The 16852-nt window shown below is 38.3% G+C and overlaps 1 protein-coding gene across 1 annotated transcript in view; it reads left to right on the top strand.

The window, feature by feature from the left end:
• Window positions 1-16852, top strand: part of ipo11 (importin 11) — a 106226-nt gene that overhangs the window by 13857 nt on the left and 75517 nt on the right. Inside the window, exons 6-10 of the mRNA XM_046387719.1 lie at window positions 7224-7356; window positions 7678-7736; window positions 12667-12715; window positions 15721-15791; window positions 15974-16166. Of these exons, the coding sequence (XP_046243675.1) occupies window positions 7224-7356; window positions 7678-7736; window positions 12667-12715; window positions 15721-15791; window positions 15974-16166 (505 nt within the window). The remainder of the gene's footprint in view (window positions 1-7223; window positions 7357-7677; window positions 7737-12666; window positions 12716-15720; window positions 15792-15973; window positions 16167-16852) is intronic.

A 16852-nucleotide genomic window follows, 5' to 3' on the forward strand; every position in this document is an offset into this window, starting at 1 on the left:
CACTTGATGCAATACCTCTGCACAGCTGAATAAAGGGGACTTTAGGTCAACAAGTGAAGGAAAAAAATAAAATGTGAACTTTGGTGCTTTTGGAGTTTTCCATCTTCTTTCTTTTCTTAGGTTCTGCCCTCTGCAGCTTGCCATGTTACATTTTTCTTTCACTCTCTTTTTGCTGCAAAGCATTTTGAATTCAAATGAAGGAATAGTGAGACTTTATTGAGAGATGCAGGTTTTTAGTTTCATATTTTGCCTGAAGGAGATGCTGTTCAACAACTATATGGGACATGTCAAAGAGACAAGATTTATGGCAGCTGGATAGTCTGTGCATGCATGTGTGTCTGTTTTCAGGCATGACGCGAGAGTGACTGACATGTTTGGGAATAGATTTGTTGCCGTCGTGTGTGTAAGAGAAATTGTGTTAGAGTGAGGGCTTGTGTGAGTTAATGCATCTTTCAGAGAGGCAGTGAATCAGAGCAAATGCCTTTTTTTTGCCTTCCTTGGCTTTAAAGAACACACGACTTAAGCAGAAAGACAGTCGTGAAGAAAAGGGGTTTAAGGGAATAAGATGATCAAACAGACCAATAGAGGGAGAAAGAGAGTGACAGAGATGTACCAGTGGACATCAAAGGCAGTGACTGAGACCAAATAGTTGGATGTCGTGCAGAGGCACCCTCTATGCCAGAATGTGTGCCCTTAGGCAATACGAGGAACAAAGGCAGTCTGAGCCCCATTAAACAGTGCAGTTTTTAAATGATGCACTGATGACTTTGACGCTAAATGGCCCATGCAATGCTCTCTCTCTCTCCCCTGTCACGACATTAAATGGCTCGATGGCCACGCAGTCTCAGACGCGAGCACACACACACGTACGTACACCACACATTACGATAAGGTGATGAGACAAAGGACGATGCAACACTGTTTTAATTTCAGTTTCAACAGCTTCACCCTTTGAGTCTGTGTTTTCTAATATTAAGTCTCCCTGTGCTGAGTTTGGCAGCTAATTTAGATTTAGTTTCTACACAGAAATGTTTATTAGTTTTAGTCACATTTTAGGCATTTATAGTTTGTGTGTGGTTTAAGTCGATGATACTCATTACCATTTGAAGTGACCAGAAGCCTCAGCATCATCATCAGGGCTGTGTTTGCAGATTTCTTTCTTAACATGCCAAACAGTTTGATCAAGCTCTAGGTTACGCTTACAAATATTACTGGTGCTGAAGCAGTTAGATCATTAATATACCTACCTGGTCTTAGTGTTAAGAGCTCATACATGTATGTCTTCCAAATAAATTGCTTTGTAATCTTAGAAGCAGCAACTTGGCTAGTTAATAATTGCCTGTGCATGCCATGTTCAGGGCTTTTTCTGGCAAGGGATAAGTAAGTGAAATGGAATGGATCGACAGTAATTAAAAATTACTTGTCCAAATATATAAACAGATAGACATGCAGGTGCCAACACTGTTTTCACCAACATGTTTCACTCACTGAAGTTTTGCTGTTAATTGACATCCCTACATGTTTCACTCGCAGGTTTTAAAGCTAGTGAGCTGATGTTATAGCTAATGCTGAAATGCTGAAAATGTTTTTGTGGGAGTGACTGGCTTTTTATCAGGCTTGGCAAAATTCAGCTTGTTAGCAAACTGACATAGCTGACTTGCCCAGTAATACTGACTATGGTTAGTAAATGTATATGCTTGGTTAACATTAGGCCACAGGTCCTCCCCATCTCCCTTTACCACAGTGCATTTTGTGTTCCCTGCTGCTGAACTATAAATGATGTGTCCACAGATGTATTCTTTTTTTCATCATGATATTGTCATCAATGGTTTGGGAGAGCAGCAGAATCTATACACAACACATGAGTTTGCCCACGCTAATTGATGTGGGGGGACAGGGGTGCATTGTTTATGTTTTGACAGATGCACAACTTAGGGAAACTGTCATGCATTTTTTGAGTGTTTGATAGCCCACCACTAACATTTTAGTCTTGTGTCATTAATGAAAAAATAAACATAAATTTTGTCATAATTTTTATTATAAGTAATCTATTTTTGATCTTGTGGATTGTTGTTTTTGTTGGAGAAATATTTTTCGTCATAGTTTTTGTGAACAAAATTAACTTTGGACTGTAGGACTGTCCGCTGATTTTAATTTACCTCTGTAGCTGTATGCGTTATGCATATGTGCATGCATCATTAGTATACACTGTTTAGGAGAGGTGTCACCATGACATAACATGACCTCAGCTATTTTTGTTAGCTAAGAAGACTTTTAAAGAAGAGAGCTGTAGTTTTAAAGTGGATATGTTTCAAATTTGATTAGTCACTAGTTTTCAGAATGCTACCTTTGCTGTTTAGTCACAGCTGAGTATCTCTTTCACCCCCCATGTTTTCTGTTCTTTTTCTCACTCTGTTTGGTTCAGCCATTATGTGTTCGTAAGTACTGTTAACATGTGCGAGGGTGTATTGGAGTGTTTTCTTGTACTTGATGAGTGTGCTCTCTTGAGTCTTTTGTCTCAGTTAAAACATTTGATAGACCATGTTGACTGCATCATGGGAGATGCTACATTCACAGCAGTACATTAAGTAGCCATTTGTTTTAGTAGCCCACTTGCTCTTAGGCTGTGAGCTGAACCAATTATCCGTACATAGAGCTAAACAGATAGTGGGAGAAAAAGGAAAATGGGGACGACTGAAGTAATCAAGGGCTGCTGATGACAGTAGGGATCACCTGAGAAGTAGAGAAGAAAAGGTGCAAAGATGTAAAGATAAAGGCTAGTGTGTATTCAAGGAAAAGGAAGGTTGAATGAGGACACCTTCAAAAGTGATTCTTGTTTCCCAACTTCTGCAGGTGTGGAGACAGTGAGGAGGGAATAGGATGAAAGAGAACTGCTCAGTGTCTGTTGCCTTTATTTGTGAAAAGTTCAAACTGACACTGTGAATTTGCAGGGATTTCTAAGAGTACTCTTTCCCTCATAATATAACAAACAAATGGAGTGTAATTTGCAAAAATTATTTAAAAACAGTCAATCTAGAAACTGATCCATGAACAGGTGCCATGAGCTGTTAGTACAATACCACATTGCAAAATAAGCTGTATTTTATAATATAGTTGTATATTGAGAATTATATTATCAAGTAATGGATTCTTATTGCCTCTAAACAGGATGATTCTGCAGTCTCTGTCTTACAATTAAGCTGTTGATGAGACTGGGCTGGGCAGTAGCATGGAAGACAAGATGACATATCAAAATGAATATTATTCAGGGTTATGCACCTCAAAGTACATCTCAACACATGTAGGTCAATGCAGATCCCAGGCCGGTTTATGTCCGTGATCCACTGTTACGTACTTCATTACCTGGAGTTTCCTGAAAGTCTGATGCATCATATGTGCGCAAGTGCATTGCAAAACCCACATATTTTTACTTAACTGAATTTACCAGCATAGAAGCACCTAAAAGCACACTGAGAGATGCAGCAATAGAATATGTTTCCTTCTGTCCAAAATAATATGAATAAGTGCAGGATCGACAAAAAAAATGTACTTTTGTTGCCACTGAGAGCACAGCAGTTGTATTTATGTATCATCAACGCAGACCTTCAACATTTTTTCACCGTTCTTCACATAGTGCAGGGCTTATATGAGACCGCATTCTTTTGACAAAGAAAGTTTTTTTTCTGACAATAATGCATTGTAGAATGTTTTCTCTAAAAAGGTGATACTTCATTTTGGGCTATTTATTTTATATGGCTCAGTGATTCCCATTTGTGTGAACCCGATTTCTCATGAATGTCTTGGTCAAAAAAGAATTTCCTCAAAATTTAAAAAAAGTTTTGACACAATTTCACACATGGCTAATAGGATAAAATGATGAAGTGATGCCTTTTTTTCTAAAAGAGCAAAGGTCTGTGAAACTGTGACATCATCATGTTCTGCAAAAACACTTTACTGTCCATTATGCAACACCATAACTTGTTAATAGAAGGTGAGATTATGACCATGTTTCAGAGTTGGTCACATTGTAAGTTACTGACACTAATCTTTGGTGCCCACTTTGAAACTGTGCTGTATCGATCCTCTGGGCTGTCAGTAGGACTGGGTATCTTTTAAAAAAATTACAGTGCCAGTAACCATTTTCTAAATGCTTTTACAGGAACATTTCAGTTTTTAAAACCCTGTTGGGTAGCCATAAATACACTGACTGCATTGTTTTAAAGATGCTGCGTTGAGCCTTTGTTTGCTTTTTGTAACTCTCAAACATGCAGTAAGTTCAGAGATGAATGGGGCAGGTGATAACCACCGTCTGGCTTTGTGATTTTCAATAGCAGTAGAGGGGCAATAACCCACAGGATGGGTATTCATAAACAGATTGCCAGGTGAAATGAACAGCACTTGCCTTTGATGGTTTACGTTTGCGAGTCCTTCCTGCAGGAATAGAGAATCAGCTTGCAGATGGAGGAAATTGTTTGCTTTTTAAGAATTTGCCTTTCTGTTGTTTCTGTCTGCTCTTGTGTAAAGGAACAAACACGTATATACACAAAAGAGCACACACACACACACACACAAAGATTCATGCACCTCATGGGTGTAAAAAATAATTGATTCTTGGATGCATCTGAGTTCTCTGTTTACCAATTCAGCAACAATTCACAAAAGTCATTAACTGGAATTCAGGCGGTTCCCCGCCTATCACTAGCAGTGAGTGAAATAACTGCTTTTTCAGACTGTCTGGCTGACTCTTTTAAAACTATAACAATCTGTTGGTTATCAAGGAAGTGGACTGATAATGTGTTATGGAGATGTAATCCTCTGCTAGGGGACATCAGTAGTTTGTTGTGTGGATTACTTTTTCAGGTGTGGAAATCTGTCCCTGTAGCTATTATTGTACCGTTTCATAATGCTTTTTCAGAGCGGCGTGCCACCTGGGGCCATGATAGGGATTGTAGCCTGACTCGGTAAATTGCTTCGAAGCTTAGAAAAGCTTCAACCTCAGCAATGCTGATCAAGACTTTTTTTTTTTTGAACCTGTGGAAAACACATCTGTTGTGATTATCTGTTTTGTGCTGGGTAGTGAACAGCAGGTGTGACTGCTTCGTTCACCAGTGGCTGCTAGCTTACATTAAATACTTGGATGCTTCTTGCACATGTGTTACAGTTTGGGCTGGATTTTGTTTAAAAAAATTACAACAGTAGTACCAATACCAGTACCTTTGTAGTGATACTGATACCAACTTCATTTCACATCTTTGCAGGCTGAACTGGCAGCTTTGTCAAACACACAGCGCTTGGCTTCACCACACCACAAACTGTCTGCCTTGTAGCTGTCGTTTTATTGGTCCAATCACATATCACATCAAAATAAAGAATGTTTCAGTTATGGACTGCAAGCAAAACCTTGCAAAAAGTCATTTTTTCTAAAGATTTAGGTATAAAAAGAATCAAATGGGTATCGTGCGGGTATCATGTGACATGTGACGGGTTATTTTTGTCAGCAGCTAAAACACTTTTAAGCTTTTTTTTTTTGACAAGTGACATTGTTGCAAAGTTGTTTTAATCTTAGGGCATATAAAGTTGTTTTTCTTTGTAAGATGATTTGATTATTTGAGAAAAACAGTCCATGTTAAATTAAACTAATCTACTGATATATAATCTACTTCTATATAATTCTATTCTATTTTACATAATATATTTTAATCATGTTATTGAGTATGAGGACAAAGTTCTTGTCGAAGATATTTATAAAAACTTGTGTCGGCTTACCAATACCAGGGATGAGACGTTGCAATCTTTGGTGGGATGGTGATTGTAGTTTTTCATTGCCTTTTTACTTTACTATTAAGCAGCCATGGAACTTATTATCAATGTCTGTCTATATCTATCTATCTGTCTATCTATCTAATATCGATATTAATAATAAGTAATATTATCTATGGTCTATTTTTGATCTTGTGGATTGTTTTTTGTTGGAGGAACATATTTTGTCATAGTTAGGTGTGTGTGTGTGTGTAATATACACACTCTCTTGTTTAATCTGTGTATATGAAGGACTGGGCTGTGTGGCACATGAGAAATATAAGGGAGGTTGATGGCTGCTTAAAGGTACCTTGTGAAGTTTTTGCAGTTATTTTTGCAGTTATTTTATGGAGTGGGGAATGTATTCAGCATGTGACTCAGGAGGAGTCTATATGTTGAGTTATGTGTGTGTGTGTCAGACCTGCACATCACTTGTTGTGAAAGAAAAATTTGATATTGTTTGGTTCATTACTTTTGGATTTCATGCACTGGATTAGTCTTTGGATGTGTGCATTACAAAGTGCCATGTGGTAGAGAGATCTGTACAAAGAAGTAGCTCACCAATCTTGCAATTTTCTGTTTAAAAAAATCCATCAAAGCCTTTGTTGTGCTGTCAAAGTAGGGATTGTTCTTTCAGCAGGTATACATCATCGCCGGCCTAAGTGCTGGTTCTCAGATTTCTCAGTATTAAGGACAGTCAACACAAAGTTTTCTTGTTGATGAATTAAGGTCCTTTTTTGAGATGCAGTCTTGTTATCTAAACTTTCCACACAATTTTGGGAGCAGAAATGTCTTTAAACATCATATTTATCAGTGTAAGAATATTATCTGGGTGTGTAGTTTTCCTTAAGAATTGTTCCAATATCTGTAATATTTACCTCTTTTATATTCAGTTTTTTTTTTTATGAAAACACCAACCAACTCACACTCCAAACCTCATTACTGTGCCATGGGAGATTTGTTATGTTGTCTGAGCTACTGGGCCAGACTATATACTACGCAGCTGATGGAGCTGAGACTACTTTTGTCTACATTTTGATGATTTTGTTTTGCCTTGAGGAGAGTGTTCACTGAAAAGAAAATGTAATGGGTTTGAACTCAAATAATGTTAAGGCACTGCATGTAATAGGAAGTTCATTGAAAGCTAAATTAGACCTGTGACTCAGGGCTCCCTTTTTGCTTCCAGTGTGTATTTGTTGTGTGTGAGTATATTAGGGAGTAGGCCTTTGTAATTGTGTCGTCATAAGTGTAACTGACTGTGACTCTCACGTAATAGGTGCAGTTTGCTTTTGCTGTGCAGACGCACATATATCTAATTTCATGTGTTCACCAGAATCGCCTCACATGCCCTGTTGTTGAACCACTGATCCAGAGTAATTTTATCTGTGTGTGACTGACTGTGCTGTTTATGTGTGTTTTTGCAGCTGGCATCGGGCATCTACAGCTTTGCATGCTCCCTGTGGAGCCATCACACCGACTGCTTCCTTCAGCAGATTTATGCCAGAGATGAGGCTGCAGCGCTCAGCTCATTGGAGAGGACGCTGCTCTCCCTTAAAGGTAGCAACATGTACACACATGCAAACCCACACACACACAAACACAAACACTGCATTCTCATGCAAAGCGATGCAGCTATCTATTAATACAAAATGGTAAGTAACTCCTGACCTTAAATAAATGCCTGCATACTGCATAATGTTTTTTAATCAAGATTACACCTTTTGACAAAAACTTAATTAAGCAGACAACTTGTGACCTTCTGGAAATATTCATATGTGCTGCTCTTTTGTGAAACGTCTGTTAAGTGGAGTTTCTTTAATATGCAATTAGCAACAATTGTGTGTTAATTTGATACCCCCCCCCATTTGCCCCTTTCAGTGCTTCGCAAGTTGACAGTCCACGGATTCCAAGAGCCACAACAGAATATGGAAGTGATGGTGAGTCTTAAGTTGTTTCCGTTGTGGTTATTGTAGAACCGCTCATATTGAAGAAAAGCTGATGTTTTTTCGGTTGATGTTTTGAGTTGAAAATGACTCCAATCACAGTGTGCAAAATGTGGAAGGCCGTGAAGATTGAAAGTGCCTTAAGCCTTGTCTCGGTTCAAAGAGTCAAGAGTTCTGTATGAGCTCTTCTCCCACTCTCAAGTGTAAGGAAAGTCCAACTCCATGAAACTGTTAATTTATTTTAGTCTAAATCTTTGTGGATAAAAAACAATCTTCAGTGCTTGTTTGGATAGGGGTTTGGTTCCTCTGCGGCTCAGAGTTAATGGAATCATTTGCATAAAATGTCCCAGTCCTTTGAACCCTGGCTGACTGCTGGCTGCTTTTGTCTTGTGAGTCAAGGTTTGATGAAAGAATAGTAGTAAATAGTTGTAAAAAAAAATGCTAGTAAGTGAGAGACTTTAAAAGTGCAATTAAAAGGACCTGTTAAAAAGTTCTGCATTTTTTCTGTACTCATGCTCGCAATGCTTTGTTATGCAAAAACAAAACACTTACGTAAACGTGGTCGCAAAACTATACTAGCAAGGTATTGATCGGCTGCATGACGTGATAGGAGGAGATTGCGGCGATTTATTTTCAAGAATCTTCAGAGTAAAATCTTGATGTCAGCACAAAGGATGGGGTGCAGTTGGTAGGAAGATGTTTATGTGTTTGCTTTTCACCTTTGTCAGAAATGTCATCAGTGTAGTAATCAAGCTATAGTAACTGATTAGCATTAGTGGAGTAATTGATGACAATGTGAGTAATCTTTAACTAATGGAAGTCAAAATATCAACCGCTTGGTGATGGCTGAAAAACTAGGATTTGCTGGACAGTTTTATATCATTACATACTGAATAGTTTTTATTTACTTTGTTGTACATAATATACAGTTTGAGGATGCCGTTGTTGCAGCATTGCTTTGTATAATTTGTTTCATTCTTGACATTTACAGACTGAATTGATCGTTTTACGACAGAAATTGTTCTGTTCACTATGCTCTATTATTCCTCAAATGAGGCCACTTTTAGCTTGTAGGCTGCATGTTGTATAATGATTGAAACAGTCACAACAGAATGCTGCTTGCTTTGAGCTGTCCCTGGTTATTCCAGCTCAATGAGCAGAGGTAATGGTTTGGAGCTAACATTTCAAGTTTAGATGTATATGCTGTTATTATCTCAGGCTCACTGCTTTCATACCAGTGCTGTTTATTTTATTATTCAACTGCATCTCTTTCCCAGTGTTCAGTTCATAGCTATATGTTATACTTTTTTGTAGTCATTTGTTCTTATAGTGGCATCATAAACTCACAGTTGCTTATTATTGCTTCACTTGTGGTGTCTTGATGTCGCTGTGCGGAGTTATGTATGTGCAGTGTTTCATACTTGAAGCCTGTTTTTATGTTCATGTGTTGGAAGGTTAAAGTTTCTCTGTCTTTGTGCAGTTTTACAGGATCAGAACTCATTTAGAAGCCAGTCATGCTGCAGATTGTATGTTACACTTCAATGTGCAGTGTAGAAACATGAGGCCTCACTGCACATACACCGAGTATAGACTTTGTAAAGAGGGAAATCTCTTGTGTGTAATAAATATTTTGAACTTAACGCAGCATCTTTATCTTCATAGAGTCTTGATTTTAGTATTATTAAGTATTTATATGTCTTCAAAAGGTGTCTTGGAGGCTTCACTACAATTTATTTTACTGCTTATAACAGCAGGTAGGGTCATCTTGTAAGCAAAACTAAGGCTGTGGCTTTCTTTTTTCATTGGCTGTAACATTATACCTTCATGTATCTAGTTAGTTGTCTCAAAATGATTCCAGTTGTTTCTTGTTTCTTTCCTCCTGCCACTCTTTTTTTGCTCCTGTTGAGTCCTGTAGCCTCTTGATACAGCAAAGTTTCATATAAAAAGACACATTTTTGCCTCTGTTGACAATGCTTAGAGTGAATCTACTCTCATCTTTCCATTGACTTACATGTGTTTGAATAAAATCACCATTGTTCAGATTTCAACCTGGATGTGTGTGTTGCATCTGCTCGCCTGACTGAGAACAAATTAAACTGAAAGAAAGTAAATTATTGTCAATAAAAAGAGTTAAGATCAGTCAGACAGGAATAATGTAAGTTCAATTATTGATTTTGTCTTTCCTCAATAGAAAATCTCTGATTACGCACGGCAAGCTCCGGTCATTGGAACCCCCATTCACATCATTCTGACTGTTAACTATTTCCTGATATTTTCTTTCAGTTCAAATTGTTTTGGACGGACAAAATGCTTGCAACCATTTTCAAACATTTCCTGGTGGTTTAAAGCTGTATCAGAATTATCAATAGTTCTTTTATCAATCTGTTTCAAGGTTGTATTTCTGAATTGGAGAGTAGGATGCAGATTGCCAACTTGCAACAAACTGGATAACTTTATCTGTAAGAGAAACTATGTAACTAAATCATGGTGTGTATCTCAGAGACCTGCAGCACAGCAGGGCTGATCTGTAAAAGCCTGCCCCATATCTGCTAATTAGGCCTCACATACAATAGAATCCTGATTCTGAATATGCTTGCATTTCTGTTAACCACTTCATTTGTTGTTTGTGTGGACTTTTTGTGGACCCTCAACATGTTTTCTTTTAACTGAAATCATGAAGTAATAATAGTGTTTTGAGATATGATTAAATTAGAGTTTAAGTAAACCAGATCTACCATAGAGAGAGAGTAAGAAATAAACTGAGGCTACATTTGGAAAGTAGCAAAGAGTAGCTGCATCGACTCAAATTCTGTTGTTCAGTAGATTCAAGTGGTTCCCAGGTTTGGATAATTTGTGGGCACAAGTTTACTATTGCGGCTGTGGTGTAGGAGTGATTCCACAAGGGGCAGCAGCGGGCAGAGCAGGAGGGACTGCAACAGCCGATAGGTCGGTGTGGTTATTGTGGAAACTACAGCTTATAACCCATTGTGACGGCATTGCTGCTGAGTTTTACAAACCAAACTCATGCCTTGGTTTATTTTAGTAGGTCTGGTCTCTTCGGGGTGAGTTTCCCCATGTCAGCGCTCAGAATGCTCTCAATTTGTATTCCAAACATTTTGTCTTTCCAGTATGTGCTTTCTAGTGATAATTTTTACAGAAGACGCATCGCCGGTGCAGCCACGATGTTTTTTTTCTTTTTTCTTTGAACTTTGCTTGGTTTCTGGGCCTTAAGGAAATTGTTTATATATTCCACACTTTGGTCTGTGATTATAAACCATTCAGTGTCTTCACACTCAACATGAGCATTTTGAATAGATTGGGTTTATTCTCTAATCATCACAGTGACAGCACTGCTGGAGAATGGCACTGTGCTGGGAAAACACTGACACAAAGGATGAGGAGCATTGTCAGTTTTCTCACCATTGCCACAGTGACACTTTCTGAAACTTATTTTGCAGTTGAATGATTGTTTCTCTCCTTGACCTGTCAAAGAGTCTCTATAGGAGAGAGGCTGGTATAGTCATCGCAATAGATATCGTTCTTATTTACTTAAATAAGAATGTTCAGTATTTACTGCTGTAAATATTGTTGCTCCATGCTCACTGTTTATATATCTTTTATTGGGATTGTTTCTATCTTTTATTCTGATTGTTTTTATATTTAAATAGTGTTGTTTTATATATTTATAGCATTAGGTATTTTGTTAGGTTATCAGGCTTATACCGGGACTGGGGAAACTAATTTCGTTCCACCTCATGTTTCTACATGTGTGAAATGACAATAAAGCTCCTTGAATCCTTGAATCTTCAGAAACAAAAGGTTTATTTTTCTAGATATATGTCCTCGCTAGTTGGTATCTTGGTAATTTCCCGACATCCGGGAATTGACAAGCATTTAAAGGCACATTCTGTTGAGCTTCTCAAGCCTGAAGCTTTGTGCTCATATACTTGACCTCATACAGGTAAAACATTCACCAAGTTTAGACTAAAGTCACTGTTTGTTCATTCAGTTGTTTCTCAAATGAAGTCACTTCTTCGGTTGACGCTGTCATCTCTCTTTACAAACTACTTCTCACACTACTGCTGATATGCCCATTTAATGTCCACCAGGCTGTCTCTATTTTTCCATCTTTTTTATTATCGTTTCAATTCATTTTGCTGACATTCATTTTCTTTTTACTCCAGCACTGTGTATTTCTTTTCCGACAGTACCATGAGCATTGCATCTCGTTCTCTTTAGCCGTCCTTTTTCATCATGACTGATTCAGCGGAAAACCATCAGTTTCGCCTTCCCATTTGCATTAGTTGTATTTAATTTCCTGCATGCTGTATCTCAGTATTTTTCTCCTCCTTTTATTGTATCTTCGTTGCCTCCCTTGCTTTTTCTAAATCCCACCATTAGCTTAACAAATGCCTGGCGTGAACTTTGCTCTTCATCATCTCTCACCCTCTTATCTGTGCTCATCTTCTGACCCCCTCTTTCTCCACTAACTCTGTTAGGAGCTGTAGTTGCTGGCTGGGCTGTGTTGTGTGATTAATGACAGTGCTGTTCACCTCACGGCTGAACGTTTATGCAGAACTAAACGCATTGCATCTTCATCTATCATCTAATTTCCCATGCTAAGCCGCATCTAGACCAGGCTGCAGAAAATTGATTCTCTTTCATTTTGTATTGCTGGCACTTTTATTTATATTCCTGAGTACAGAGGCAAGTGTGCCTCCAAACACATACACACCCCCACACACCCATATACACAATACAGACACATACCTATGTGTCCATATCATAAGTTACCATAAGTTATTCCCTTGTTAATATGTCTGCTTCTGGGCAGTACTGATGAAGCAATCATGAATGATTCAACTGCAGAAATGTCAAATAGATTAAACTTTATCTCACCCTCTCTTCATCTCCTCCTTTTCAGGGTTTCCTGAATGCAGTGTTTGAAAGGCTAAAACAGTTCTTGGAATGCTGTGAGTACTTATCTCTCTCCTCAATCTTGGATCGTAGGATTCTCTTTTCAGTAAACAAACACAGTAGCTTGATCCAATGCATGATGAAAGTGGCAACATCAGAATTCAAGATGCTGTATTATAGCCCAGATCGTATAATAGCATAACATTAAGTAAAGCTGTGTTTTCACACTCGGCTTACTTGGAGCAGTGGCTTCAAAACTGGGATCATTTTCCTTCCAAAGATCAGACAGTTTGGGGCATATTTGGACACAGCAGTCCCAATCAGATGCAAAGCAAAATAAGAACATCGTCAAAGAAAAGGTGGTATTGGCACATTGCAACATTTTGTTTGTGGTGTGAAAGTAAACAAACTCACCATACATATATGTATGTATTAGTTCAGAATATTGGTTGTCAGTCTCCTTGGTTATTAATAATAATAATGCCTTGTAAAAAACGTATTGGTTGATCTTGAGATGCGATACTCTTCTGCACTTGCGTAAGGAGCTAAGTGAATATTGTGGAAGTCCTTAATATCAAGAAATGAGAAAAAGAAATGTAGGAGGAATATAACCATACCGTATTTTACTTAATGACACCCTTTGTGTAGTATCTACTCCCTTCATTGGCAGGTATTAGACTTGACCACATTGTTCCAGGTACTAAACATCTTTTTTTTGGTGTTCCAACCTTAAACAATTACCCATGAAGATTAGGTAAATCAGAGCTTCTTTTTTTTTTCCATCATCCTGTTCATCAACCTGTGGTCTTTTGTATTTACTGATGTTTGAGTCGATGTGATAAAGAATGAATGCAAAGGAAACATGCAAACTGAGAGAGACTCCAGAGCACCTCAGCTCCAGAGCACCTTTCCCCAAAGAAAAGAATCTGAGTGTTGTAATGTTAGTTATTTGTTCTTCACTATGTTGCTGCAATCTTAAATCGCTGCTGTACAAAAGTTTATTGAGCCGTGTTGTGTATAAACATGTAGCAATGCAAACTCTGACCCTGTATTTCCTGAACCTTCGGAACAACAGAAGGAAACAACCCTGAAGCAGGGAGCTTTTTGACAAAATAATACATTATTTAGTCTCTGGTTGAAACATGAGTAAAGTTCTTTAAAAGGTTCCTTGTGCCCTTTGAAAATTCCTGCAGTGAATACGCCAAATGAGTGATACCCACCCAGTCTAATCTCAGTATCCAGTGGTCCTTTGTTCCTTTCCATAAAGCTTTGTCATATCTACACCCAGAGAGTGAGAGATAAATCTCAGACACAATTCCATGAGTTGCCATTGCGGCAAAAAATATCATCAGAGATATCAGCCTCAACTATCACTTCCAATATTTACTCTGCTGATGGCAGTGGAGACAGGGTCAGGGTGCTGTTGGTGTTTGGGCCTGGCAGATAGGGGAAACAGCAAGGCAGCGCGCAGTCGAGTTGGGGAGAAATATCAGCTCTGCACAACCTGATAAGGTCAGCTGTATAAACTGGTGTTTTTAGGACAGTCTTTGTGGTCCACTCAGATGTCTAGCTTTTCCTGTTAGATGTTGGTCCTCCAAGTGAGGTCACCTATCTATTTCTGTCAGTCACTAAAGTGTTGACAACTTTTTATCCAGGCTACATATCTGTCAGAAATAATGAAAACTCTTATTTCTTTCTTGTTTAATTTTCCCCATTCATTTTCTTTGTTGAGTGTTTGTCTATGGATTTTGTTCCCAGATTTTGTTGCTTCAGAGGTGTGACCTCAGTGACTTTGATGACTACGACATCTGCTTACTTTACCAGCTGTCACATGATGCATGCAAATGAGCCCACAATGGCATGGACACAAAGCCATTAAAATTCTGTGTGTGTCTTTTTTTTATATATATATCTAAAAAGGGCAACATAGCCCCAGATTAGTCCAAAATCTGATAATTAGCAATTTCATTCAGTCTGTTGTCACTTAAGCTTTTTAGTTGCTGATAGAAGTGAGTGTGTACAGGGGAGAGGAAACAATGACCCTGGCTGTGATTGGAGCAATGCCAGACACCGTTATGGTCTCTGCCCGTTTCATCACTGAGGTTGACAAGGAAGTAAACTACATGGGACACCTTTATTGGCTCTAGCATCATGAGTGTTTTTTATTGCGCCAAAATTTACATCAGAGAGAGTGACTCATTCATGGTCATTCTTGTGTTCTTTTATTAGTGCATTTATTATCTACACCAATGCTTATATTGGGCCCCTGGGACCCTCACAAGACCCTGAAGTTTCTTCTAGTAAGTCTGGCTAAAAATAAATTAATTTTTCTGCATTTCCTGAGCATTTTGTTTTTTTGTTTGGATGTGGCTCAGGAGGTAGAGCGGGTCGTCCACTAAGCAGTAGGTTCATGGTTTGATCCCCGGCATGTTCAGGTGTCTTTGGGCAAAAATGCTTTTGTAACCATTGAAGGAACAGTTACAGTCTTGTAGTGAGTTTGCTGAGGAGGTTCATACCATGATTGATATTTATGCCCATCAAACAAGAAGTTGTAGCCAGGAGAGGATTGGCTTAGCTTAGGAGAGGATTGGCTTAGCTTAGGAGAGGCCTTAGGGGAAAACAGCTGGCCTGGCTCCATCCACAGATTAAAAAAAGTGCAAGAAAGAAAAAAAAAAGCATATTTCACAAAATGTCAAACTATTCCTTTAATTAAAATAAAACTTAAATACCAAAGCTGCTGACTCTGATTGTTTGTGGTCATTGAAAGAATGTTTTATTCGGGATCAGAACATTATTTGTTAATGTTGGAACAATAAAGCAATATTATTGTTAATATTATTACTCAGTATTAAATAATATTATTGACAAACTGACTTGGAAAGTGTTTATTTGGATTTAGATTAAATAACTGTGAACCATCTTTATATTACCTAATGATGCTGTATGTTATTGATGATTACTTCAGGATGTTTTATGGTGTAAAGTATCCTGCTGTGATTAATTAACAATACTGAATGTTTTTGTGTGTGTGTGTGTGTGTGTGTTTGTGTGTGTGTTTCAGGTCGGCAGGTTGGTCCAGATAACACATGCAGAGAAAAGCTGGAGAAGACGATCATACTCTACACTAAAGTTGTGAGTTGACTCAAATGTAATAATGTCAAGTGTTTCATGTCTGTTTCTTTTATTAATGAATAGGTTGTATATTTTGCATGAAGACCTTTGTGGACCAGTTATAGTTATATCTGATGATTTTTTTTATCTTTCTCCCTCCTCTTTCCCCATGTGTGTCCTCTCTCTTCCTCTCTTCCCTGTAGCTGCTAGATTTCTTGGAGTACCACCCATGTGCATTTATACCCTTAATCCAGCGGTCTCTGGAATTTGCCGTCAGCTATGTGTTCACCCCTGCAGGGGAAGGAGTGACCTTTGAACGATTCATCGTTCAGTGCATGAACCTCATCAAAATGATTGTAAAGAACGATGCCTACAAACCTGCCAAGAACATTGATGGTAGGATATAAGCAGAGGTGTGGTGCCGTTTGTTTAATGCTATGACGCAAACGCACGTGTGCACACGTATGGTTAGTTTGTGGCTCTTGCTTGTAACCACCGTTCCTGTGGTGGCAAATTTATATACATTAGTCAAGTATAAGTGACCATAAGATCAAATGTTGATTCACTTTATAAATAGATTTTCTAGAATATAATGTAGGTCTGCCAACTCATGTCATGTCACATTCCATTTTCTCAAGACGAAAAGCTTTTGTGCCATTATTTTAATTGATAATGGCACAAAAAGATTATTAAGTTAGTTTGCCATGCAAAATCATCCCCAGATACCCTGGTTATATTTGACCTCCCTCTTTAGATAGCATGGATTTACCAGACTGTAATTGGGGTGATGTTAAGCAGTATAGGCATATTAACACAAGAAGTTTGTGTTTCGAATTATTTAATTTGCCCACTTAGCCTACTTGTGCTGAGCAAATGAAATCACATTGTGCAGTGCAGGCAGAGTCAAACTCCTCTAATGGGCCTGGCTATTTCCAGCTGACACTGGGGATGCAGCACGAACTGGCCAAGTGTAACACACTGGTTTTGTAATGATTCTTTGCAATGCAAAAGATGCAAATAAAGAAACCTTCAGGAGAGTGAATGATCAAAGGATGTTTTTGCTGCCTCTTCATCTTTACTAG

Source organism: Scatophagus argus, chromosome 4, assembly GCF_020382885.2.
Source record: "Scatophagus argus isolate fScaArg1 chromosome 4, fScaArg1.pri, whole genome shotgun sequence".
Classification (NCBI taxonomy): Eukaryota; Metazoa; Chordata; class Actinopteri; family Scatophagidae; genus Scatophagus; species Scatophagus argus.